General features: G+C 37.3%; 1 protein-coding gene across 6 annotated transcripts in view; it reads left to right on the forward strand.

Annotated features, from left to right (window-relative positions):
• The first annotated feature begins 13 nt into the window (after positions 1-13).
• LOC132705693 (ankyrin repeat and sterile alpha motif domain-containing protein 1B-like) overlaps positions 14-26,875 on the forward strand; it is a 29,528-nt gene continuing 2,666 nt past the window's right edge. The window contains exons 1-17 of one of the 6 annotated variants that reach the window (XM_060676469.1): positions 14-140; positions 192-306; positions 3,094-3,174; positions 3,236-3,389; positions 7,934-8,079; positions 8,141-8,263; positions 16,569-16,798; positions 17,430-17,685; positions 17,854-17,919; positions 19,094-19,505; positions 19,725-20,411; positions 22,398-22,560; positions 23,195-23,655; positions 24,749-25,129; positions 25,879-26,136; positions 26,478-26,630; positions 26,693-26,824. In XM_060676469.1, the coding sequence (XP_060532452.1) occupies positions 203-306; positions 3,094-3,174; positions 3,236-3,389; positions 7,934-8,079; positions 8,141-8,263; positions 16,569-16,798; positions 17,430-17,685; positions 17,854-17,919; positions 19,094-19,505; positions 19,725-20,411; positions 22,398-22,560; positions 23,195-23,655; positions 24,749-25,129; positions 25,879-26,136; positions 26,478-26,630; positions 26,693-26,824 (3,807 nt within the window). In that variant the 5' untranslated portion in view covers positions 14-140; positions 192-202. Of the gene's footprint in view, positions 307-3,093; positions 3,175-3,235; positions 3,390-7,933; positions 8,080-8,140; positions 8,264-16,568; positions 16,799-17,429; positions 17,686-17,853; positions 17,920-19,093; positions 19,506-19,724; positions 20,412-22,397; positions 22,561-23,194; positions 23,656-24,748; positions 25,130-25,878; positions 26,137-26,477; positions 26,631-26,692; positions 26,825-26,875 lie in introns of all 6 variants that reach the window. The other 5 variants (XM_060676470.1, XM_060676468.1, XM_060676472.1 and 2 more) reach the window with 5 other exon arrangements.

A 26,875-nucleotide genomic window follows, 5' to 3' on the forward strand; every position in this document is an offset into this window, starting at 1 on the left:
ATATAGAGTTTTGAAATCAACAAAATAAAACAGAAAGACAAATGGATGCCGAATAGATTAGAAAGTTTCCTTCGATGTTACTGCGAGGCGCTGCCGTGGCAACATGGCCGTCGGTAATCAATGAAATTATCGTACGTAAGGTTGTGATCGTAAAATTTGCGAAATGTTTTTTTTTAATGAATAAAATACAGTTCGGGCTGGAATGGGCAAAGACCAGGAGCTACTGGAGGCTGCCAGGAAAGGTAACACGGCGGTGGTGGAGAAGATACTTGGCCAAAGAGCTAAAAGGAGTGGTCCGCTCGCAAGGTGGGTTATTATCAGCTGTCAAAGTGGTTTTGTTATTGTTTTTAAAAGAAACATATACACTGACTTGACGCCAAAGTCGTCTGTTCCCGAATTTTTCGTTTAACTTGTCTGGGTAGCGTTTTCGTACTTCGTGAAGTGGGTTAATGTTGTAGTGTCATTTTGTAGGTTATGTTTTGCTTTATATTGATTAATAGTTGTTATTTAATCGTATAACACTTTATTGGGGGCTAAATGCACAAATATTTGCAAATAGAAATTCATTGTTTGTGACAATGGAACGCACTTAGTGCATTGCGTGAAGATTAAATAATATAAATTTTAACTGATAAAATGTAGCAGCCATACGCCGACAATCATTTTGGAAAAAGTATCCTAGAAATAGCCAAGGTCGTTTGTTTAATTGAGTTATTAATTATGTATTTAAATTTTGCCTCATTTTATACCTCTATTGTGTGAATTTGTGTATCGGTAGTTTAGTGTTTCGTCGGTGTTCCACAATTTAAAATTTAACGTTAAATGGATTAACCCATTTTAAATTGCCTTATTAACGTCGTTAATTTCAATGTCTGGCTACCAGAAAAGTTGTCGCATTTAGATTTAGCCGGTTCAGTCGTGTTAAGAAAAAGGAAACGGTTTGTGCAGGTCATGTGTCTGTATCCAGACATTGAAAGGTTAAAATCGATCGGCCCTGTTGCGAAAGTTTTGCTCGTTTTGCCACACCCTTGCTTTCACACCTTGACTAATGAAAACTCCTGTTCGCGCCAGACACGCGAATATTCGAATAGGTCTCGCTTTCGGTCTCATGATGTAATTACGTTTTTTAAAACTATTTTATTAATTAAATTTACGATTTACATGCAGGGCAAACCGTTTAAGTGACCTATTTTTGCGACCACCCAAATCACCCTCAAATGAATGTTAACGGGGTTCCTTTTGCCCGCAAAACATGAAAAGGTCAAGAAATTTGGAGATTGGCCTAGAAATGACCTTGGATTTCTTAAAAGTCCAGGAATTTAATCACCTGACCTAACCGGAGAAAATTGTGACGTAAATATATCAAATATTGATTGATTGGAGCTTTTAAAAGCAAAAAACGGATATAATGCCATAAAAGGTTTTCATGCAAGGTCACTAATTTCTGAAAATTTTGACTATTGATTTGGCTCATACAGTTTCGATTTGTGAAAGAAGTGGTTAAACAACCTTCAATCAAAAAAAATACGAGCTATTTTAATCCTTATTCGTTACCTCTAAGTTACCATTACCATGGATTAATATTGAAGTAGCTTCGTTATTAAGCTTTCAAGAGCTTCTTTGACGTAGCGATATTAAACCTTTCTAAGTGACTTATCCGACCTGGTGACGTTATTGCACTGACGGATTAATATGAGCAACGATTGATTCGTAAACACTCCATCATGCGTCTCAAACCGAAAATCTTTTTTCCCCTTTTCCACCGAAAAGAAAAATATGACAGTTGCAGTTTTCCTATACAACTGAAAATCGCCTGAGCGGCAGCACCTTATTCGATAAATTCATCTCCATATTTTTAATTACTTAATTAATATCATGTTTGTGAATAAGTTATGGGCAATCGTTGTCGCTTGAAGTAAAGGATATCTCATTTTTATTACCTACATACTTGCAAGTATGCTGAATTCTACTCTCACAGACAACTTAAATATCACACAAAAGCATTATTAAAGCATTTTAAAGTTTTTTCGGTGATTTGTTTTGAGTAAAAATGCGTTTCACTGTTTAAAATAACAAAAAAAATTATTTTGACAAATATATCTAAACACTCTAAACTGACATGTTACTGTTACAAGACGATGTACGAAATTGTTTGATATGTTTAGATGTTTGAGAGTAGTCAATTTTTAAAAAAAAAATTTGTTATAAACCTGAAAACTCAAAAAATTTCTTTTACTGAATTCAAGGCAAAACTACCCGTCTAAAGACATTATATAATCTTTTAATAAATTTTTTTGCCATAAATTTACGTGTTCTATCATTGAAACACGCACTTATTTTGAAGTTCTGTTTAAAAAAATGCATTAGTTTTGATATACAACCTGTATAATATAAAGGTAATTTTAAAATGTAACGTAACCATAATTGACCTCCTAAAGTTATATTTTGAAAACGTTGTATTTTCACTAGGGTTGTGGAATTGACCGGTCATTGAAAATTGAAAACACCGTGAAATTTATATTTATTTATTTATATTGTGCGTTACGTCAACTATCAATCCAAGAAAGTGGGTTTTTAAGTAGTTATCTGCAGTTTTAAAGCGGATTCCAGTCCCATAAGTTATGAAAATGCTGGTTTTGACTATGACCTGCTCAAAATCATGAGCGAAAACCATTTATTTGTAACAAAAGTAAGTACATATCTGCTTTTCTAAGGTAGATTTGGGTGCAATAAGAGGCGAAAAAGCAGATTCTGACAGGAATCTTATCGAAATTGGCAACTATTTGACCCAGAAGGGGGGTGTTACACCGATATCTAATGGTATATAAGAGTTTTAATTACTATAATGCTGGAAGACGGCAATTTTGACTGGTATTTGAAACATATTGACAACAAAAGGTAACTGTTTGGATCAAAAAATGATAGATTGAGCTGATATCTATGTCGTTCTGGGAACCAAATGGACTCGATATTGATATTGGGATTCCCCGAAGCGCTAGGTATCGTATTCGGATATCCTTTGAAGAGACAAGTCCCCTAATTTTCACTACAACATTCCGCGACGTATAGCGTCATTACGTGTTTTTGTTTCAGTTTAAGAAGAGGGCCGGGCGCCAATGTTCAAGATAGTAGCGGATACTCGTCTTTGCACCACGCAGCTCTTAACGGTCATACGTAAGCATCACCTTTGTCGGATGTGCTCTGTGTGCACCACCTAAATTCTGAATCGTTACAGGGACATCGTGAGGCTCCTCTTGGAAAACGACGCTTCTCCTAATATCGCGGACGGTAAGGGATCGTCCCCATTGCATTTGGCCGCTTGGTCCGGGCATTTGAACATCGTTAAGCTTCTGCTGTCGGGACCGGCGAACTGCAATGTGAACCTAACGGTAACTGTAATAATGCAACGCCCAAGCCATTGTTTAAATATATTTTTTAATAACACACAATAACGCATTTTACCACAAACCGAAACTCGCGCGTTTCGCCAACCAAGTTGGCATCTTCAGGAGAAGATTAAAACTAAACTTAATAACAAATCCTCTCTATATATATACACATCGGGAAGTGGGAGAGGGGATTACGCACTGTTCACGCAACCAATCAGCGCGTATAATGGGCTAAATGGGATTGGACCTCTGTCCTTGTTCAGTGCCTTATTCTCTCTCTTAACAATTTCTAAGCTTTCGTAGGCATCTAATTTTCAACTATTATTTACCCGTTTAACTAATTTTAAATTACTTATATCTACCTTATGATTATTGTTGAACATATGTTCGGCTACACTTGAAAACTCTATCAACTCCACTTGTATGTTGGGGAGAGAAGGGAATTGAGACTACTTTTAAATTTTCCTTATCAGCTTGATAAGTCGTTGATTTTTGAAGTTTGTTTTTAAATCTAAATTTCCTAATTAACTTATCGATAAAACTATCTTCATAGCCATTGATTCTAGCCACCTTTTTTATAAGGCTTCTTTCCACCTCAAACCTTTCTTGATTTAAAGGAAATGTGACAAGTCTATGGACTAGAAAATTAAAACTTGCCATTTTATGTTGAAAAAGCATGGTTAGAATCATTGGTTATGTATCTTAAAGTACTAGTGTCTTTCCTATAAATGTACTGTCTATTTCATATGTGAATTTAATAGGTGGGAAGTAATTATTCAAATTTGAAACAAAGTCATTTAAATCCATGCAAGTTGTATCAAAAACCGCGAAAACATCGTCGACGTATCTATACCATATCCTAGGAAAGTACTCGAAATTTTCTTTAGCGTTGTGTTCAAACTGATGCATGAAAAGTTCAGCCAGGAAAAGAGATAAACAATTTCCAATGGCCGAGCCATTTTCTTGTTCATAATAGTTGTTATTATATGAAAAATATTTTGACTCATGCAAAGCTTCATCAGAGTGATTAGCTCTTCAATTATATCTTTACTGTAGTTATTATGTTCGAGTAATTTCCTGAGGTATTCCAAAGTTTCTGGTATAGGAACGCTTGGAAATAATGAGGAAACATCAAAAGATACTAAAAGTTCATGTTCATTTAGCATTACGTCTTTGATTTTACCAATAAACTCTTGCGAGTTTTTTACAGAAAAACTTTCTTTTTGATGTTTTAAATTTCCAAGTTCTGCAACCAACCACTTTGAAATATTATATGTTGGAGAACCTATAGGTTTATGAACCAAGCAAATACTTGCAAAGGTTCCTAATCCTTTCGTCTAGCGGATTGCAATTTTTTATTATTTTTTGGATATTTTACCATTACGCCAAGCAGCTACTTTTTAATATTTTGTATAGAAAATTGTAGATTGTAAATTAATTTTGTTACTTACACTTGAGTTACGTTATTGCTGGTCTAGCAGTATATGGGCAAATATTATTTTTTGCACAATATTTAGTTCTTTTTCATAAAGAATGATGAATGAATGAATGAAGATGGTGGGTCCTAAAAAATTTTTTATTTGTGAAAGTTTTGGCTTTACAGAATTTTTTTCAGGGAAATTCAAATATGAAATGTTATCAGTTCTAGCGTTTTAAAATAATGGTAGTAGCCCGGAAATCAAAGAAGAACACAAAAAATGATACTTGGGATACTTGGAAAAATTGCTTGGATACAATATAGATAAATTTTATTTCGACGATAATATTGAAATAAAGCACAGGGAATTGTCTCAAAAAATTAAATTATTAACGAACATCTATCTTGGCATCAAATTTTGTAGTTGTCAGGAAAAAGTTTTAAAAAAATTGTGGGCTACCCTGTTATCATCCATCTTTGCATAAGCGTTACAAATATATCATTCATTTAATTTGTAGTTTGAGGAAATTTTCGAATGAACACTCAACCAACCGTCTTTTCTGAAATACTTATCACTCACGAACTTTGCTCGTTGCCTTGTCTCTTTAAAAATGCTCTTGCGAGATGAAGTTCGGATCTAATTCGAACTCTGCCAATTACTTAACAACCTGACGGATGCAAGGTAGCGCGGAAAAGGTCCCGCAAGTTTGCATTATATAAAACTTTCCCGAAGGGAACAAACAGGAAACGGCACTACTTACCGTTCGGTCCTCCAGCGTGCGAAAACTTTGAATATCAAATTCGGATTATAGAATTTCAAAAGGAACCGCGGCAAACTTGTAACGGCAACTTTGAAGTTCCATCGTAACGTTACGATTGCGGTGTAGCTGATATTTTTTGATTTTCAAAAGGCCCTTTCTAACGTTTATATGTCCCCTTTTACAACGAACCTAGTTGCCTTTCGGTTTCCAGTTTCCAGGATTTTTCTATTTGCAGCCAGCGCTTTTCTATCGTCTCTCGTTCGGGTACATGGGCCAGATCGTTTGGTTAGTTTGGCAGTTATTCCGAATTGGTCATTTTTTTACTCTTTTTACTCCAGGGTTACTTTCACAATAATAAACGTTCGGATTTATTTTATTTGCCACTTGAAAAAGTGACTTTTTCTACGGTCTTTAGTTTTTGGGTACATTTTTGCAAAACAACCCAAATAAATCAGAATTGACAAAAGTCAAAATTCAATGTCCCGGAAATATCCGAAGTGGCCCGCAGGCCTGGGATATCAAATAATTGGGTTTTCTAGAGAAGGGAGTAGAAAAAAATATTATTTACTATAGTTTATATTAAAATGTTTCCACAAAATGTCCCCATTTTTTAGTTTAAGTTGTTTTATAGTGACCTACGCAACTTTGTACTACTTGACTTTAACTTATAACTATAAATGTAACTTCAGAACATGAATTTAGGTTTCCAGTATGACCGTGGTAAGTTTACATTTACATATTGTTTCACGGATATCAGAAAACACAAATTATTTAAAAAAAAAACGTTCTACTAGAAATCTAAAAGATAATATTTTTCCGAATTAGAATATCGGAAAGAAAAGCGAATATAAATTAGGCACAAACATATTAAATGCGTATTTAAAATTCTGACCTTTATCTTAAAAAACAAAATTTTGAAATGAAATTTGAAGAACGTCATTTTATTTCCGTTAACAAGTTGCCAATTTTTCAATTTGCCCATTATAGCTCAGAAATTAAAAGGGATATTCAAAATCTGATTATACCAATTTGTAACGTCTCAAAAAAGTAATGTGTAAACAGCATTTTGGTATCTCCAATAATAGGGGCAATAATAAGGAAGTGGAGTGGTATTATTGACCGTCCTCATCTTTCGTATGATTTTTATATTAATTCAAATAAATAACCACCCGATTTGGACTAGGGGACCGTGCTCTTGGCGTCCGACTATAAACACGACCCCCCTATGCAATCCAATTGGACATTATCCGACAACATTACTCCGAAATTCTCCACCACGCGCGCTTAACGTCCCCAAAGTCCTTCGTCGTCTCAAAGCCATTGTCGGCCCGATAATGATTAATTTGGACAAAAGGACCCCCACAATACCAATTTACTTCGATTGGCCATTTGAAGTCAAACGTACGGTAACACGGCCCATTAACAAATGTATATACCCGGAACGTATTATCTACGTGCGCCCGTACCAGAAAATTAATTAGACACTTTAATCCCGTACCATTGAGCCGGGTCCGTCGACGTGACCACTCGCTTGGTTAGTTTACAATTACTCAATTGTAAAAATTTTCTGCATAATAATGGAATGGACATTGAATATTTCTCTGTCATTCATATGGCCTGTGTACGTACCTGTTGTTTTTTATTTGCGATGCTGTATTTTATTCTTTTTTATCTTTGTTTTCTTTATTGATATATTCATATTCTCCAGTGGTCTAAATTGTTGCGGTCTCTTTCCATTGTATAAAACTCTCTTGCTTCGGCATTCGTTCTAAGCGGCTAAACCACCTAAGCTGATCTTATCGCATTTTCCCAGCTGTATTCTTTTTCTTGTTCCATATTTGCAATATCGCCTAACCGTGTTATTCCTGGTGACCTTCTAAAATAGTCCATTTGCACTTTCAGTAATGTTCGGTACATAGCCAAACTTTATTGAGTGTTTTTCGTATCTTTTAATATTTTTCCCCACAGGGCGCAAATAATTTTTTTCTGTTTTTTTAATGCATTCCTTTTCACACCTTCCCTTGCTAGCAATCTTTACTCCCATATGCCTGTTTTCTTTGTTGGTCATTCAATATCTCTTTGTCCTCCAACATAATATTTGATCTCGGACATGTTAACTTGTAGTCCCAATTTCTCCAATGCTACTTACTATTAGTTTCCCATTCATGTATTTCAGGTATTCCTTGTCATGTGCAATAATCATTAATTGGGCTTCTGTGATATGACTCAATCTCTTCTTTATGTTAAACGGTTCTTCTAAAGTTTAACCAATTAGTATAGTATCTATAGTATAGTCTAGATAATAATATATAATAGATAATAAATACATAGTTAGTAAGAAAATACGGCACGGTATATTTACTTAGACAAAGGACGACGAGACTGCACTTCATTGCGCCGCACAATATGGCCACACGGCGGTGGTCAGCGTCCTCTTGGAGCACGCTTGCGATCCGGGCATCCGGAACTGTCGGGGCGAGACTGCTTTGGAATTGGCGTCGCAATACGGAAGGTAAAACGGCTCAGCGTCAGTTACTTTTGATCTATAATTAATCGGAACTCGGTCGTTTCAGGCTGGAGACCGTCGAGCTGCTGGTCAGGACGGATCCGATGCTGATTCAGTGTCTGAAAAGGACGACGCCGGACACTATATTCCCCCACACCCCTTTGCATTTGGCGAGCCGAAACGGCCACAAGTAAGTCGTTTTCTGCTCTGAGAGGAATTTGAAATAAAGGTCGGCGGCAATACGATGGGCCTCAAAAAATCCGTAACAATTTTATTTCATGGGAATGCGTTTTTATTGGAACGCCGACATTGAAAAATACTGGAAAAATGTTTTCCTTTGTCACTGGTTTTCAGATCATTTCATCTCATACAAAAAACGCAGAAATTTTTGAAACTCGGTAAACATGAAAACAACCATAAGACAAACAGATTGGGATTTTTATGCGTTTTATGTGTTAAGAGAGCGGGATTTGACTATGACCAATTTTCGACAGGGGACTCCTCGGATCCTTGAGACTTATTAGGCAACGATTTTATTACATTTTGAGAACTACAAACCAAAAATTTTCGCCAAACCTGGTTTGTCGTAATGAAGCCTTTTGCATATTTTATTGTTATTCTCCCTTCAATATCATTAACTAAAAACTCAGCTTCATCGCCCCATGGTAGAAAACTCCCTAATCGAACATGATCTACAAAAACAACAATTATATTGAAGAAGTATTTAATTAAGATCTTTGACGTTCGTACTTTTGCAAAGAACCAACTGAAGTAATTTAATGCGCGTAGATAAGCGCTCCTTTGGTGCAGAAATGATCAGCGTTGAAAAAAAAGATTTTTTTGCCTGTCCGTTCTCCGTTCTCTGTTCCAGGTTTTTTCGACGATAATTTCCGAACGGTTTGAGATACACGTTTCAAATTTTGCTCCTTTTTAACCGTCCAAAAGACATCTAAAAATGGCTGCGTTCGATGTTCGGCATGCACCTTTTTTTTTATTTTCCACTGTTTTTTTCGACGTTGCTATGAAACATGATAAGTGTCCGAAATTTGAAACTATCGACTTCATATTTGGCAGACGGGTAGAAGTCCACACCCGCATTTCATCTGTTGAAAAAGGACGTACTCAAATCTCGCAAAGTATATTTTTGAATTGTTGAAAATTTTTTTTTTGGTATATTTTGACTTCAGTAGAAAAAAATAATTTTCTACAAAACTATTAACCCGGTCGGCCAAATTTATGAACCGGGAAATGCAGGAGATCCGGGACTATAACCTTTATTTCGGACATTTTTTCCATTATATACAGGGTTTTTCAATTATAGACAAAAATCTAAAAGACTATGAAAATTGTTCTTTTTGCAATAAAATTATTAGCCGTAAATCAAAATTTGTGAAAAATATGGCCAATTGGTTTAAATTTTCATTAACTCTGAGAGAATAACAATGCCAAGTAATCTGGATATCCGGAATCTTACACCGTGACGTCGTCCGTATTGGAGCGTTTTTAGGATGCGATGTTTTACACTTTTAATAATATGCGTCTCTTTTCCTCTTAAGGTGGAGGGGAGACCAAAGCAATCCTACTATACTTTGCTCACTTTGCTACCGAATGAAAGCAGTAGGTATAGGGCCCAAGCAGCTCAGTTTCTCAAAATATGGGCGGGGCATAGAAAATAAATAAATAAAAGGTTGGAAACCGGGGCGCCAGCTAGGACAGTACCCCCAACCTATACTATAATTTAGTGATAGTGACTAGTGTCCTTGCTCACTAGCCACCAAACAAACTCACAAAGTTAACAAAGCTCTAGGCAAATAAATAATAAATAAATAGGACAGGCACGTCAGTTTAAATCTCCATATATTGGCTACTGGGCCAGATTCTCAATCACAGAATATAAGCAAATTACATTAGACCAGGAGCTCCAAAAATAAATAGCTTATCTGTGACCCTCCAGTTACCAGCAACGAACGAGTGGGGCAAGCTCTAGGGCAGCTGTTCTGTATACTGCCTACGGATTCACCAGTCAGTGGGATAGGCACGAATGCTTATCACTCTTGGACGAGGAAATATGCACCGCAACGTCCGGAACCGAGTTAACTTGAAGACTCGGTAATTCTTGGGTTGCAGCATTCAAAACACGTGCCGTCCACGAAGGGAAAGTGGCACCAAATCCAAATGAACCGGAACTAGGGAACCCGGTACCACATGGGAAACCCAAACCAGACCAACAATCAAAAACCGGTACCAAAAGAAAAACCAAAACAAAAACCGCCTGATGATCGTGGGTGGCGCTGAAGAGTGCCAGGTGCTAGGTTGGTTAGCTTTAATGTTGGGGACGTCCAAGCAAAATACTACCAACAAAACGACGATCCGCAACTTCTATACGATTTCAATCCGGTTTAATCCTCGAAAACTACGAGATGCCACAAACTTATTCGGATTGAAATCTTGCAACCACTTGCACCGACGGAAATCGTAAAGCCAAAGAAAAGAAAGACCGATGAAGTTTCACAAAGTTCCAAAAAAAAGACCGATGGACACGATGTTAGGTTGCGACATCACTAGGGTCAATGGGCCAATAATGACAGGACTTCATCAACGCACGGAGACCAAATATTACCTAACTACTACCCGCTATTATCAATAATAACCAATTATTACACACACTTGAACGAGATTCCAGAGTAACATCTTAGGAAATCGAAGACGAACGTGGGCCAAAGGTCGAGTGCTTAACTGTACTACATTCGCGTTGACAGAGGATTGAAATATAACCTCTCCAAAAAGCAACAAGTGTAAATAAATGAAAACAAGGGACAAGAATAGGAATTGCCGTTAGTTCGGAAATAAGATATAATAACCGCATTCCGCAGCAACATCCTAAATTGCAGCAAAAATGCAAGGGCTTACACTTATTTATATTTATTTTAGGGCAGGCAAACCACACCAAGCAATTAAGCAATTACACTGTGTTCGAACAGAATGAAGTAGTGAAGAATAATTAGCAATACCAGTAGTTTTGATGATTAAGACAGTGTGTAATTGTGAGAATAAAACATTCGATAGGTAAGTCTCCGAGCGTTATTAACACCTACATGTGAGAAACATAAGTCGAAGTAGCCAATGACAAATTGAACCCGTTACAAATAATACTAGAAAAATGCTATTTGGAAAGACAAATTTGGAAAATTTGCTGCCCTGGGACCGATAAGAGTGGAACCGAGCCGTAACAAGTGCCGGGCCGACAACGTCCAGATTAACGGTATAATTAATTAGCATCGAAAGGCCAGACAAAGAGTTTTTGATGCGAAATATAATTTCGACCGCTCCCCTCCCGCTGGCGCCCCTTTCGATAATAAAATAACGCGTTATCAGCGCATTCGGGTCGGCAACCTAATAATGATAAGGTGGCGTGAAACGCGAGCCAATTAACGACGCAAATGACCATTAATTGATTGGCCCACAGACTCTCCCCCCCTACCGAAACGGCAAAATGAGCATACGGAGGATCGTATTAGGGGCTCGTTCGCTTAGCGGGGCAGTAATACCGTCCCCCCTTTACTGTTGGCCGAGGGGGGGGTTCTCACAAAGCCACTGGGGGCGGCACGGCGGGGTGTTTCCGTGCAACAGCTTGTTTGCTGCATATACCTGTGAAATATATCAATGCGCCACCCGATTTCGAACCGTATCCGGTAGAATGGTTTCTTTACACATCGATGCTTATTACCGGGGCGCACGTATATATAGTATGCGCGCCGTGTATGTATATATATAAACACACGGATTTGTAGATATCTGTGTCATTATCCGCGGTGCATGTGTTGTTTATTCTGCATCAACCGGCGACGCTGTGTGCAATAATTGACGATGCTCGTTTGGAGTGCGAGGCACCGGCAAATTGGAAAATTTCCGGGAAGTCTGTGTATAAGCGAGGCGTCGCGGCGCGGCGGCGGTCGCCGTATCGGGGCGGTCGGAGATGGCGAGCAAAAAAAAGGCCGCCCGGCCGCATCAATTTTATTGAATTTTATCGAATTGGAAGGGAGGGAAATCTTTTAATCTACAGCCCAAACATTCAAAGGTTCATTTTTATTTAAGCAAATAGTTTCAAATTTGCTGATAATATGATGTTATCGGTATCGCGCTCCTCACTAAACTCGAGATCTCGGTAACGATAGGTCTTAGAGGACCGCCATTGGTGCAGAAATGATCAGCGTTGAAAAAAAAAGATTTTTTTGCCTGCCCGTTCTCCGTTCTCTGTTTCAGGGTTTTTCGACGATAATTGCCGAACCGTTTGAGATACACGTTTCAAATTTTGCTTCTTTTCAACCGTCCACGGGATGCAAAAGACATCTAAAAATGGCTGCGTTCAAGCTTCGGTGTGCATCGTTTTTTTTTGCTTTTCTACTGTTTTTTTGGACGTTGCTATGAAACATGATAAGTGTCCGAAATTTGAAGCTATCGACTTCAAATTTGGCAGGCGAATAACGTTTGGTCTCCTAACGGAACCTATTGAAATTGCGGGGGTTGGGGGTCGCGAAGTATTAAAAAAATAAATAAAAATAGTGTTTGCAGGGGTCCAAACAAAAAACATTTGAAAACATTGAATATGAAGACGCATAAGATTCGCCTCCATAAAATTTTATACCCGAAAATTTTTCAAAAATGTACAGGGTGAGCCGCAATTTCAAAAAAACTGAAAAATGGGTCCCCCTATTATTAAAAATTGGCTAGAACTGAAAGACTGTGCTTCGGATGTCAGTCCGTTTTACATGGCGACATTGCCCGCATAAATAGCAAAAACTTTTGTATTTAAGGTTTGCACCTGTTGTACAGGGTGTTCAAGATATTAAGTGCTATATTCTGAAATTAACATGTGTCTTAAATTTTCAGCTATCGACTTCATATTTGGCAGACGGGTAGAAGTCTACACCCGCATTTCCTCTGTTTCATCTCAAATGTCGCAAAGTCTTTTTTTTGAAATTGTTGAAAATTTTTTTGGGTATATTTTGACTTCAGCAAAAAAAAATATTTTTCTACAAAACTATTAACCCGGCCGGCAAAATTTATGAACCAGGAAATGCAGGAGATCCGGGACCATAACCTTCATTTCGGGCATTTTTTCCATTATATACAGGGTTTTTCAATTATAGACAAAAATATGGTCAATTGGTTTAAACATTGTTATAGGGCACATCGAAAGCTACAAGTTTTGTATTTACTGTTTTCGTATATATTTGGAAAAATCCAAATGAAAATCACCATTTCTCGCCCTCAATCTAGACGCGATTGTACCACGTACTGTATGATTTCAGGAAACAAGTATTTTCTTGAAAACCACTTACTCCATTGAAAAAAGTCATATCATATCATAAACATAACAAAAACAAAAAAAAATGTTTTTGTGGGTAAATTATTGGGAATAAATGAAAAACGGCCAAAGATGCGATAATTTAATTTGAACAGTATCGTAAACTATATCGATAGATAAATTGGTTAAGGCTTTCGCGGCCCGTTGATAAGCTATTATCTTCATTCGGGTTTAAAGACCGTCGTCGATTGGAATTACTTCCTAACGTTTCGCTAGCACGAGTGGCGAGCTTCTTCAGAGGTCCTTCCATCTCCGATGTTGGACGTAGACTCCTGTTTACGTCCAACATCGGAGATGGAAGGACCTCTGAAGAAGCTCGCCACTCGTGCTAGCGAAACGTTAGGAAGTAATTCCAATCGACGACGGCCTTTAAACCCGAATGAAGATAATAGCCTATATCGATAGAGTTTCAGGTTTCGTCAATTATACAGGGCGCGTCTGTTTGACTGTTTTAATAACATTTTAGGGGAATTTACGTAAAGATCGCACTTACAATTAGTGTCATAGCTTGAACAGTCAAAATTATGAATTTTTATTCTTTTCAAGTTTGGAGCACTAGCTGTCCTCATAGAATAAGTAATGAATTGGATTTTGTTCAAATTAAGTAATAGGCTATAATCTAGCCATTTTTTTTATCAGACTCAATAATTCTTCAGCCCTTGCAAAAGTTTCTTTCCAAGTGTTTTCAACGATAATCAATGCCGCATCATCCGCATAGCAGACAATATCTTCGTTCGGTAGAATACAAAATATTTCCTTCATGTATAATGTAGATAAAATATATCCTTTATCCTTATCCTTATTTATTATTTCTGCATGCAATTATAAAAGGTTATGTTTACATTATTTATCATTTGGTGTTTGGTGCATGATGAAAAGTTGAGTTTAAGTGCAGCTGTGGGTGGCGCTTCAAAACTGAGTGGTGTTTGTTTATCCTAAAAAAAGTTTTTAAAAGTTCACCCAGACAAATTGTTCTTAACGATTTTTTTTTTGCAAACATTCCGCCAAATTTAATTACACGTTAGAAAATTACTGAAGGGGATAAGGATTTGTCAAGTTTTTGTTTAAGCACGTCAGAGAGATTAATGAAAAACATAGGTTTTGAACCGATTCGCAATCGAGGTCTCGAAAGTATAATTTTAGAGCGAACAGACATTATTAATAGGTGACACAGGTATTTAAGGTCGATGAAGAAATATCGCCAACAAAATTGTAATATTTAGATTAATTATACTTGGTGTGACACTGTCATAACAGAACACAGAGACACTGTTTCAAAGGATTTCTTAACAAAGAAACGCGATTGTGATTATCATGACGGAATGAACACTGAGCAATGGTTTCCAATTTACCTAACAATCGACAAAATATGTTGTTATGGATAACGCCGAAAATCAATATTGGTTGTTCGAAAAATTATTTGACGATTTCTGCTTCAAATCGGAGTGCACGCACGCAGGAATGAGTATGACAAATGTAAAATTGAAGAAATGGCTGCGAAATATGGGATATATGTTTACCACAGTATTACTGTGAGTTTAACCCTATCGAGATGGTATGGAATCAAGCAATAAATAACTCCGATTTCAATGCACATGTTCGTTCGTTAATTAGAACATGTTACTGAATAAAATAGGAGAAATTATGTTCAACATGTCATAAAAAAAAACGAAAACAAGATGTGGTCCGCTGATAATCTCCAAGACGACGGCGACGTCGATGATTATTAAATTCTGGAGAAAATTCTGAGAGCGACATTGATATTTCCGATCTGGACCAAGAATAAAAATTGTCAGTGGTCAGTGGTCAGTGGTCAGAGGTAAAATTTGGTAAAATGGTGTGTCTCTGTGTGACTTGAACCATACTGAGGGACGCACTAGTTTCAACCTAATTAAGGTAACGTAAAAAAAATCTTACAGCGCGAATCGGTAGCGCGTACGGTGCCGTCAAATAAATCCGACTAATGCGCGCCATACACGGAGAAGGGAACGAGATTTATCGCTTACGAAACGAAATGTCGCATTCCAGATTATAATAGACGCGTTAATAATTATTACATGTTAAACAGGAACATGTTATATTCGCCATCTGATGGCATCTGCATGCAATCCGGTTCATTCGCGCATGATAACCCATACATATTGCATTACGGCGGGGTTGAGTTTCGCCCCCCAGCCCGCCCCTCGTACCACCGCACGGTCCATATCAATAAAACGCAGCTTTGATATGCAGTCGAACTTTTGCGATTCAAAACGGAAAATTTCACTATTAAATTCTACCGCCCGTTCGAGAACGAAGTTTTCGTTATAGCAACCGTTATTGTGGTATAGTCGGTTCAGGATTATAAGAGAGTAATAATGTTGACAGACAGGATTGGCACAAGACGGGACACCTGGAGAATGTGATAAGACATTTAGTGTTAAAGTTATTGTTGACGTCTTCGTTTCGACGACATTTTTATCAGAATAAATTACTGACTTATTACTGACGACAATTGAAGTTTGCAGTATGGATTAAAGCAAACATTTTATGCAGGTTAATACAAATTTAGAGAGATGTTTATTTGAATTTTGTAATACAGGTCATTGCGAATTCGTCTCTGTTACCCTATCATAATTCAGGGACTACCAACTTATGTAACTTCTTCGGTTATTTCATAAATATACAGTATTTTATACAGAATTTTTAGCAGTACAAAGAGAAGACTTTAGAAATAATTGCACAGGTTTGAGTAAATTTAGACTTCTTGGGAAAATAATAATAATAACGTTAATGGTGTTAACGATTAATAATAATAAACATATATTTTTTGAAAAATCTGTTTTTTTGACCTATAAAACGAGCGAACTTTTTTGAATAAATTGAAAGTCATTGGAAAAAAAAAGATTTCAAACGCTATTTTAATCCGGATGGTGCTAATTTAATCTTTAATCAATACTTGATTGATTTTTTTTAATGAAAACTGGCAAACCAAAATTATTTATTAGTAACCACTGTACAAATGATCTTGGGCATAGCAGTTAGATCCTCTAACGGTACTGTTACATCTGTGAAAAAAAAAATTTTGTCCGATTTTTCCCACTGAGCTAAAGGCTAGTGAATGAGCGTATCTAATCACCAATTCCAGGGCCGTAGTGGAAGTACTTCTCCGAGCGGGTTTTAACGTTAACATGCGAACGAAGTCCGGTACCGCACTCCACGAGGCCGCGTTGTGCGGCAAAGTCGAAGTGGTACGGACGCTACTCGAGCACGGCGTCAACACCGCAATCCGCGACTCGAATAATTACACCGTTATGGATTTGTTGAGTCAGTTCAACACTGCGCAGGCGTCGCAAGAGATTATGAACATACTTAAGCGTATGTCTCGTTTTGTGATTGGTGTGTTCTAACGAAGTTCTTACCGAAATCGAAGGCTGGTTGTTTTTTTTTCTTTAAGATGGAGCATACACGTATTGTGGAACTAGGAATAATAATGAATAATAAGGAATAATAAGAATAATGTTAGGTTCAATTTTTATTTAGAAAAACCATTCAAAATTCGCTACTACAACTACATCCTTACATTCATCATTCGGACTGAACAACATCAATTTCTTTGATTGGATTGGTTGTATCATTTTTGACGCACTTCATTGCTCGAAGGAAAAATTGAACTTATCTAGGATCATGGAAGATAAGCACTTAGGTCGCTTAGGATAAGTTGGGGGAAGAAGGAGCACGTTGGTCCGCATTTTCGTTACTTACGTATATTTTGATTTTGATGTCACCAATATGTTTCCTCTGTAACGTCTCAAATGGTCTCGGGCGTGACAACACGTTTACTTTTTGGGACACTTTTTTCGTTCATTTCGCACGGCTTTCTATTTGATTCTTTAGAGTAGGCATCGGCTGTTCGTCAAACTGGTCTGCCGCTAACAGTAGGTCGGTTCGGTAATAACTTCGTTTATTTCCTGTTCGAAATTAAAATAAGCTCGATTCCCAATTAAAGGACACAAACGAGGTCTGCCTTTAGTGGACAGCGACGGAGAGAGCGTGAGTAATCCGTTTCCTCCTGTGCCAAATACTCATTCGGACCTGGGCAGCCCATACGAGAACGTGAGGCCGTCGTCGAAGAACACCAGGTCATCAGTGGGTACGGATTCATCGCCGGGTACTTCTCCTCAAAGGTGGGAGTGCCAGAGGCATCCCTGTCCTCCCGAAGGTTTCGAGGATCGTCGGGTGTCCGGTGTATCCGAAATGTCTGTGTAAGTTTGGTGTGGTTGATAGTAATTGTTAATTAATGAAATTAATGAAAAAGTTGATAGTCCTGGTTTTCCGGGAAAGATTTTTCGCTGTTTTTCTTTTTTTTTTACTTCATTATTATGTATTATTTAAATTTGTTTTTTTTTGCATGTCTTTTTTTGTTGGTTTAGCGTCCACGGCAATTTTAGGCATACCCCCTACGAAGACGCATATGTTGACATGACCAATGCGAACATGTAAGCATAGCCATTTGTCCGTTAATTTATTTTTTATATCTACGAAGTAGTTCGGATTTAACCCGGAATTCCTTTTGTTAATTATTAATTTAGAAGTTATTAGTTTTTCGACATTTTTCCCGACTTTTCTTCACACCATTTTTTGACATATTTATAGTGTATCACATAATAATGACCTATTTTGGTGATCGAGAGTAGCAAAACGAACTACTACTTAGACACCGTTTGTCGTTAATGTTCAGTATTCTTATGCATGGTTCGTGTTCTGCTGACAAGACTAATTTTAAAACTTACCCCTTAGTTACCATAATTCCGGTTTAAATTTGATCACGCGATCACTTTGGCTAAGAATGCTAAGAATTTTTTCTCGGATTTGATGAGTGGTCCAACCGGATGACTTACTCTGATTTGAGAGTTGGTGAGAACTACAAGAAAAAGTGGTTGGTTCTTTCTTTCCAGCTTCTTATGTCATTGAAACAGCTTTATATGGAACTAGTATAGGGGCTGTTCAAATGGCCACTTCTTAATTGACTAGTTAAATACGATCAAAATGTTTTAAATTACAATTGTAGAGTGTTATCTATCATTATTTAATAACAATATCTATTTTATAATAATTTTTTATGCGTTTATACCTAGTGCCGTCATCAAGGAATACCTGAATATGATACTTAACGATTCGGGGAATCCCAATAAAAATATCCACTCCATTTAGTTCTCAGAAAGACGCGATAGCGACGTAATGCACAATATAAATAAATAAATATAAATTTCATTGACACAAAAAACTGTGACCGGTTAGTTGCACAAGTTATAACACACTTTTGTTATCCACATTTTCGCGCAGCTTTTACCAGATTTTTCAAATCGGATAATGTGGGTCAGCCGTTTACAGTTGATTTAGAACGATCGCATGAAAGGAAACCTGACATAAATAATTTGCTACCGCAGTGATATGTTTAATGTTGTCTTAGTTGACATTTCGGCCTATATTAAGTCGGCCTGATCTGCTATGAATATCTTTCCAGGAACATTTATTTATGTCTTGGGTTTTAAAAGCGTATTTTTTAACAATCAAAACGATGAAAACATTCTTAGACGAACTGCTATCGTTTCCCCTTTCTGTTCGCATTGCTTTCTTCTTCTATAACGCATATTACATCGCATGTTTTAGACGATCATGTTCCGCCTATAGCAGCGTCCGAAGCTCTAACAACAACACAAAATTCTCTGACACTAGTCTCTCGCCTCTGGACGGGATCGTTTTCAGTTTCGTTGACGACCCATCGAACGAGGACCGTTCCCGCGGGAACGGCGACAGTTTAAACGGTTCCGATTCTTCCAGGGAATCGGACAACAGCTTGTACCATATACCGTGCGCGCCGAAACGCTTCATGGGGTCCAGCGGCCATTCCGAGGACCTCAACTATCTGTGCACGAGTCGGGAGTCCGACCAGATTAGCGTTTCCTCGACCACTTCGAGCTGCGGGTATCCGCGCAGACCTGACAGTGGCGGGATACCACTTTATATACCCATGAACAACCCCAGGGGCGCCCACAGTCCTGGGTCAAGCAGCAAAGTATCGGTATGACCCGTTCCGTTTGAAAATTTGTCGCCTGGGTAGACGAGGTCGGCCAAAATGTATAGACCTGCACTTAGGTCCTCCCTCGCCACTCAAGTTAGGCACCTTATCTTCATCTTAACAGACAATATCCACGTGCAAAATCTTCCATTCTATGCTCAATACTTCGTTATTTCCAAGTTATCAGGAGCTGGTACCTGATTCTTCTTCCTTCCTATTTAGCCGACGCCCCCCAAAAAGCCCCCGAGACGTACCGTGACGATATCTCCGACACACCCCCAGCCGATGTCCGCTTCGGTGGACGGAGTGAGCAACAGCGCATACGAGTACCTCTTCCTCGCGCATAGCGGCACCAGGAGTCAAAGCAATCTGACCGATTTCGAAAAGGAAAGTCGACGAGAGCGTCTATCTTACGGTCGCAGCGTCGATCAATACGTCGAAATGAACGTCTTCAATATCGCGCTGGACGATGATCTCCCCGAAAGACCACGAAGCGAGTTGCAGAGAGGCAAAAGCGAAGACTTGGATAGCCGCAAGGGCAAGGAGCCGGTCGCCATCACTTCCCTGTACGAGAATATGATTGTGAAACAGCAAAATCCGCGGAGGAAGTTGAGGAGGAACAACGACGTGTACGAGGAGTGTAACTTCAAACGGAAAGGTGACGAGGAGGCAGCTAGTTCGTCCGCACCCGAGACCACGTTCGTGTCTAGCGCGTTTATAATGGTCACCGATAACAGCGACAGTGGCGATGGCAAGAAGAAGACGAAAGGGGGTGAGAAAAACGGCGTCTCAGACCGTTACCCCCTGTCCCCGACTCATTACAATCAGCCCCCCACTCCCGAGCACCCGCCACCGTCCGCGATACAAGCGGAAAGTATTATCTACGAGAAAATTCGTCCGCTTAGTCAGGTGAGCATCTCGAATTGATTTCCGCCGAAAATTAGATTTTTTTTTAATTACGTATACACTTTTCGCGTGCATTAAATAGCGTAACACGTCAGTATTAGTCGTTTTCATTTTACTAAACTTTTTTTTTAATCGTTAGGCGGTACAATAGTTTTTAAGTGTCCGCGACGACATCGATATTTGTACATATTATTATATTTTCTTTTGTTATTGTTTTAGTATTTTATGTATTGTTGCGTAATAGATATTTTAGTATGGTTTTTGTTTTTTTTTTCGATGCTTTTCACCCCTTACTTTTTTGCAAAATGTATTTGGCGGCTAAGGAAAGTTTTAAACCGTATGTTTTGTTTCATCTTATAAAAAAAATATTCGATTGAAATGTTTGTTAAGCAACTTCTTGTTAACCAAAAAGTTGCCTAGAACAACCGAGTTCGATTTGTTTTGTTTGTTGTTCTCTACCCGACGACTTACATGCGTCGGGCACGGGGAGTGGGAGTAGTTGAAGCGCGCATGTATTTACTCTACTTTTAATTATTCGCGAAATAGAGAACTTGATCATTTTTTTAAATTTCTTTAATACGTTTGTTTATGTATAGAAATAACGCATACCAAATATCAAAACTCAAAACCCAATATTTAAGTTGCAATAAAGAATTCAAGTTGGACACTAAACGTGCGGGAATGATCGTGACGTCACACCGCTGTTTTCGATCGATACGGCGACATGTTATCGTGTTATTCTCAGGTTATGTAGATTTATTATTTACGTTGATTTTTGGCTCGTGTAAAAGTTTGTTTGTAATTAATGTACGCCAGTTTGTATTTGTGCTTAGTGTGGTCTACATGATAATAATGGAAGCAACACAAAAACACCAGATAAACTTTTTATTTGTGTACCACAAAGTAAAAGCCGCCGTTTTTTGTTAACGTCACGTTGAAGTGTTACTTTACGTAGCCTGAACCGTGCAAACTCTTCGAATTTGCACCCACCCTATTGCAATCTTCAGAGGAATGGCTTCCTGGTTTGTATAAAATAAAGAACACTTTAACTTATCAATCAACTTATCAACGCCATTATACTTTAAAATCAGTATTTAAGTTTCCACTAGTGCAAAAAAAATCCTTTTTGTTTTTTTCTGTTGAATAATTTACTTTTTATTTGATATTCCATTTGAATTTTCAAAATTAGAAAACTTTAAGTTTTATTATATATTTGATTATATTATATTCGTTTAAAACTAGTGGCTAAATTTTCTATGAACATACCTTTAAGCTTTAGTAACACCATATGTAAGATGTGTCACCATAAACCCACTAAAGGTAAATTATCAGATTGACCTTTTAAAAAATCGGCTTCGGTCATTTTCAAAACTTTTTTGATACTAAACACAAGATAACAAAAGCAGTCGACAGGATCAAGACTAAAATTAAAATTAAAACCACCAAGACGAACGCGTTGTCGTTCTTTATTCTACCGTCCGGCTGGTCCGCAGTCTAACGAGCGAATTGACGTCACGACCGGTCACAGCCAATGATAGCGCGTTTCAAAGAGGATTTAAATTTTATAATTTTTAGTTGTTTATATTTGCTGTATAGAACTACGAAATTATTTTTTTGTGAACTCTGGTTCTTTTAATAGTATAAACTTACTTTTATAAGCAATATATTTTAAATGAAAATTTTGTTCAAGTTCGCTATTGTCTATATACTGGGTGTTATTCGAAAGTTCTGTATAGAAGTCTACCACATATTCTCGCAACGAAAATAAATTAAGTTGAATTAAATCGTTTTTATTGTATTCTTTTGGCAAGCAGTCAATTTTGGTTAGTTCTTATAAACTCAGATTTCTATAAAAAAATAATGAAGAAAATTCACTAAAATAACCAACATAATCTATTTTCTATGGATTATATGGGAGGATTCTGTACAGATCCTTCACGGATACCTTGTATAACATATATCACCGTTCAAAATGCTGCCGCCCACCAGGAGTATAAAAGAAGGTCCAGAGATATGGAAACGGAAACGGAAGAGGAATATTTGTTGGTGGGAGATTTCGAGTCCAGTGGTAGTTTTTCAAGCAGCATTTCCCTTTCCGACCGAAGCGTCGATAATATTCTAGAGGAGTGCCATTCGGATACTCCGTTTTCAGGTTTGTATGCGATATTAGTGTACAGTGTAAACAGGACAATTACCCTCCATCGACTCTTCGTTACATAACATAATAAAAAATTATTTCAAATACTATTTTCATAAAAAAAGTAATATTCTACAATTTTATATTCTAAGAATATATTTTTTAATTAATGCTTTTTAAAGCAAACAAAAAATATATAGTTTGCTCTGCTGAGGAAACGTTAATAATTGAGATCTAGTTAACTTTTGCAACCAAATTAGACAACAATAAACCAACAACATTGTCAGTTCCTTTTTGCCAGGTAAACTTAGGTCTCCTCTTAGTTGGTTGGAGAGTTGGTAATTTATATCTTTTTTAAATCACCTCTATTACCTCTACCGCACCTCTACATTGCGCACACTATTTACGGTGTCTTTCTTCTGCTATTTTCTTATAATTTGGTTTTCTGGGTTGTTTTAACCCACCATAGCTGTCCATTTAATCCCTCGATTTTCAATTCGTAGTTCTAGCGGCGGAGTTAGCTCTTGCACATTCCCCCTTGTAACATTCCCTTGTTTTGTAAGGAATCAGTCTTTTACGGGTTTGTTGCTTGCTCGTTGCTCGAACTCGAATGCCCTTGAAACCCATTCTTCGGTTGGTGTGCTTCCAGGACTGATCAAAGGTTCTTCTTCGGGGGTCCTTGAAAATTTGAACATGAATATTCCGGCGGTGCGTCCGAAAACTTTAAAAAAACTAAAACGCGTGTACGAACACGGAAACAGCGACGCCTCGAAGAGCGATAACGAGGTGTCGTCGAGTTCTGAGAAAGAGTCAGACAATAAGGAAAACAGGGATAGGGTTTCGGCTCTCAGTCCATTTGACGAGCAAGAAGAATGGGCGAAGATACAAGAAATAATGGCCTCGTTCGGCACTGGCATTGTCAGAGAATCTGTGTTCGTCGCCGAGTTGGAAAAAGAGTTCCAGAATAGGCTGATGACTATCAGCTGTTCGCAAAACAGCTTGAATCGAGTCGGGGGGGCGGTCAGCGTGGAGAAATGGTTGCAGGGTTTGGGAATGGGTGAATACGCGGGCCTGTTCACTTCTGCGGGATTCGACGACATCGGGTTTTTGGTAAGTCGATGTTTTGTATCGAATACAGTGTGGCGAAACTCATTATGGATTCAATTTTGATAAAACTTCAACCAGTTTTTAGATAAATTTGAATTCGAGGTTAAAGGGTAAAAACAACAAATAAAATTGTTGGTGAGAATTTTAATAATAAATATATAGCGAACTCGCTGACGTTTTGCCAATAGTCCTGCTGGCTTCTTCAGAACTTAATCGAGTTCAGATTCAGATTTGCAAGTAGTATTACAATAGCCTGTGGAAGTTTCTTTAAAAAAAATTAAAAATGTAATTGAGTAATTTTGTTCAATATGCAGATTATTTTGCGATTTGCATTGTTAGTTTTTTGTTTGCATCTAATTTCCTTGAGATGCTGTGTTAAGGTTATTTCAAAGGTCTCGTTTTAAGGTTTGCTTTAAACTGTTAAGAAGAATAGCATTGCGTATAGTATTGGATAATATATACAATTATGTTAATGAAACCTTGCCGAAATATAATAGATGGTCTTCTAAACCGCCTACCAATAAAGTCGAATATTTTTGAGTGTGGAACACTTAAATTCAAAAATTTATTTTTTATAATTTAAATATCTATTTAAGAAATTCCTTTGACCAATGAAATGATAAAAAATTAATTAATTAAGTTAAATCAATAACTTAATTAAATTAAAATAATTAATTTAAAATATTTTATTGGTTTTAAAGTATGAAGAATGTATTTAATCAATTTAAGTAATTGCACGCCATTTTTATGGAAAAATATGGAGGTGAATTGAGAAAAATTACATTCGAAGCAATTAATTAAAGTAAATTAACTAAAATAGCATTGCATTTGTTTTTTTAAATGAAAATGTAGGTGCCCGAAAAATTGAAAATAAGATTGGAAGTTTTTCGAAAAAAAAAAAAATTGTACGTACCCAAAATGCACAAAAATATGCCGTCGACAGTTTAAAATGTAAACTTAAGATAAAATTTTGATCGATTTTTAGAATTTTCTAATAATTTTGAGTTAATTGAAACTAAAGCGACCAACAGACTTCGGGCGCAATTTTATATTAAAAATTGTCGACGCCAGAAACCAGTAGCGTTCGCTCTTTCAGAACGGCGTTTTGGAAGAAACCGACCTAACAGACATGGGTGTGTCGAGTCAATCAGATCGTGAAATTATCATAAATGCGATCAAACACCTGCCGTTGAAAGTTCACGAACCTCTACCGACCAATTGCAATAACAACAACGAACAGAACTCTGTAAAACTGTGGTTGAAAAAAATCAACCTCGATCATTATTACGAAACGTTCGACAAACATTTGTACCACGACATGGAGAGGATAAAGAGGATTTGGGACGTGGAATTGTCCGCAGTTTTGGACATTGACAAAATCGGACACCGGAAACGGATTCTGGCTAGCGTCAGTGCCGGCGAGACGGTGACTGCCGGCCCGAAATTGGAAGACTTTAGTTCCGATCTAAATCTATTGGTATAGTAAGGTTCAAATTTTACCATTGATCTTTAAACGGGAATAACATGGTTGCAGAGTCGGCTTGCAAATATCTGTAACGTATTTCTTTATTACTCTAAAAGACTAAGAGATATGTCCGAAATCATCACATCACATTGGTATAAATTTAAAAGATTTTGGTTGAAATAGAAAATTTTTAGGTCGCCGTTTTGTTTACGAAAATATTATAGACAAATAGAATAAATTATTTTAAAAGAAATTAGGACGTGTGTGTCTGATGCCTGGCCTATTAAATGAACAATTATGTTTTTTGTGACAATTTATTACGTTTATTCTCCCTTGGCCCCAAATTTTTCGAAATTAAGAAGCTATGGATATATCTGATCGTTTAGGTATTTATTGTGTAGAAATAATTTTCAATTACTTTTTATTAAATATTATTATTTACTTTATTTCGTATCGCTTTATATAGAGAAATATAAATTTTATTAACAGTTATGGGATTTTTTTCAAAAGGAAATAAAAGACATTGTCCTAAAACTATGTCCGTATCTTTATTTTTATAAATTGTCATTTATAAATATTTATTAAAAGCACTAAAGAATTGTTAAGATTTTTTTATTAAAGCCGAAATTTTTCAAATTTATCCAATAGTGCGCTGCCAAGTTTGGGACATTTTACGTCAACAGGTCAACGGTATAATTCGAATCAAACGATAAACGAATGTTCCATTATGTTCGCGCTACGATTCGTAATTCGCCTTCTAGAAATCGATTAACCAAATGACCAACGACATGCCGTCGCCGTCGTCTCGGTCCAACGGGTCGGTAAACAGCAACACGGGGACGATTCGGCACAGGCACAAAAAGTCGCGGCCGGCCCCTCAACCCCCTGTAAACATTAACAAACCGGAGACAGAAAAGAAATGTTCGGAAATATGCGTGGGTGGCAGCAATTCTATAAAATCGCAATGGAGGCACCAGCCTATTTTATTGATCACCGGGTTCGTCAAGTATTTGGTCAACGTAAGGAGTTTATTTTAATTTTAATAAATTCAACGAATTTAAATGTGAAATCTAAATCGCAATTTAAATTTAAAAGCTTCACTATCGAAAACAATTTTTGGTTAATTAAAAGAAAAATAATCTAAATTTTTTTGGTTAATTTTATATACCTAATTCTAACTACCCACTAGGTATGTTAAAAAAAAAACTGCCCACAAACGCGTTGTTTGTTTTGTTTTCTCATCATTCTCTTCACTTTTTTTTAGTTTGTAATTTCCAAATTGTTATTAATTGGCACTTAATTTTTTACGCACTCGTTCACGCTCTGTATGAAAAAGCCATAAGCGATTGTTTCCATCCAGTATTGGGGTTCGACGACCATTAAAGATTTCAAGGGGACCGATTCGACCAAAAAATCGATCAACAAAGTGTTGCGGTCTAAAGATAAACCGCTAGAGGAAATAACGCTGTCGATATCCTACAAGGGAGTGAAATTTGTCAATCCTTCGACCCAGGTGCGTTTCCTGGCTTTATCTGGGCAATGTCGTATTTTTATACCCCTACAAATTTTTTTCAGGCCACGATTTGTGAACACGAAATCGTAAATATCAACTGCGCTTGTCAGGACGACGAGAGACACTCTTACTTCGCCTACATCACCAAGGACAACGACTTGTTCTACTGCCACGTGTTCGAGGCTTCGTCACCAGTAAGGGTTAACTCACGATGAGGTGTAAAGAAATTAAACTGTCTCTCTGCT

The sequence above is a fragment of the Cylas formicarius genome, unplaced genomic scaffold (genome assembly GCF_029955315.1).
Source record: "Cylas formicarius isolate icCylForm1 unplaced genomic scaffold, icCylForm1.1 PGA_scaffold_7__23_contigs__length_41026272, whole genome shotgun sequence".
In the NCBI taxonomy this organism is placed as follows: Eukaryota; Metazoa; Arthropoda; class Insecta; order Coleoptera; family Brentidae; genus Cylas; species Cylas formicarius.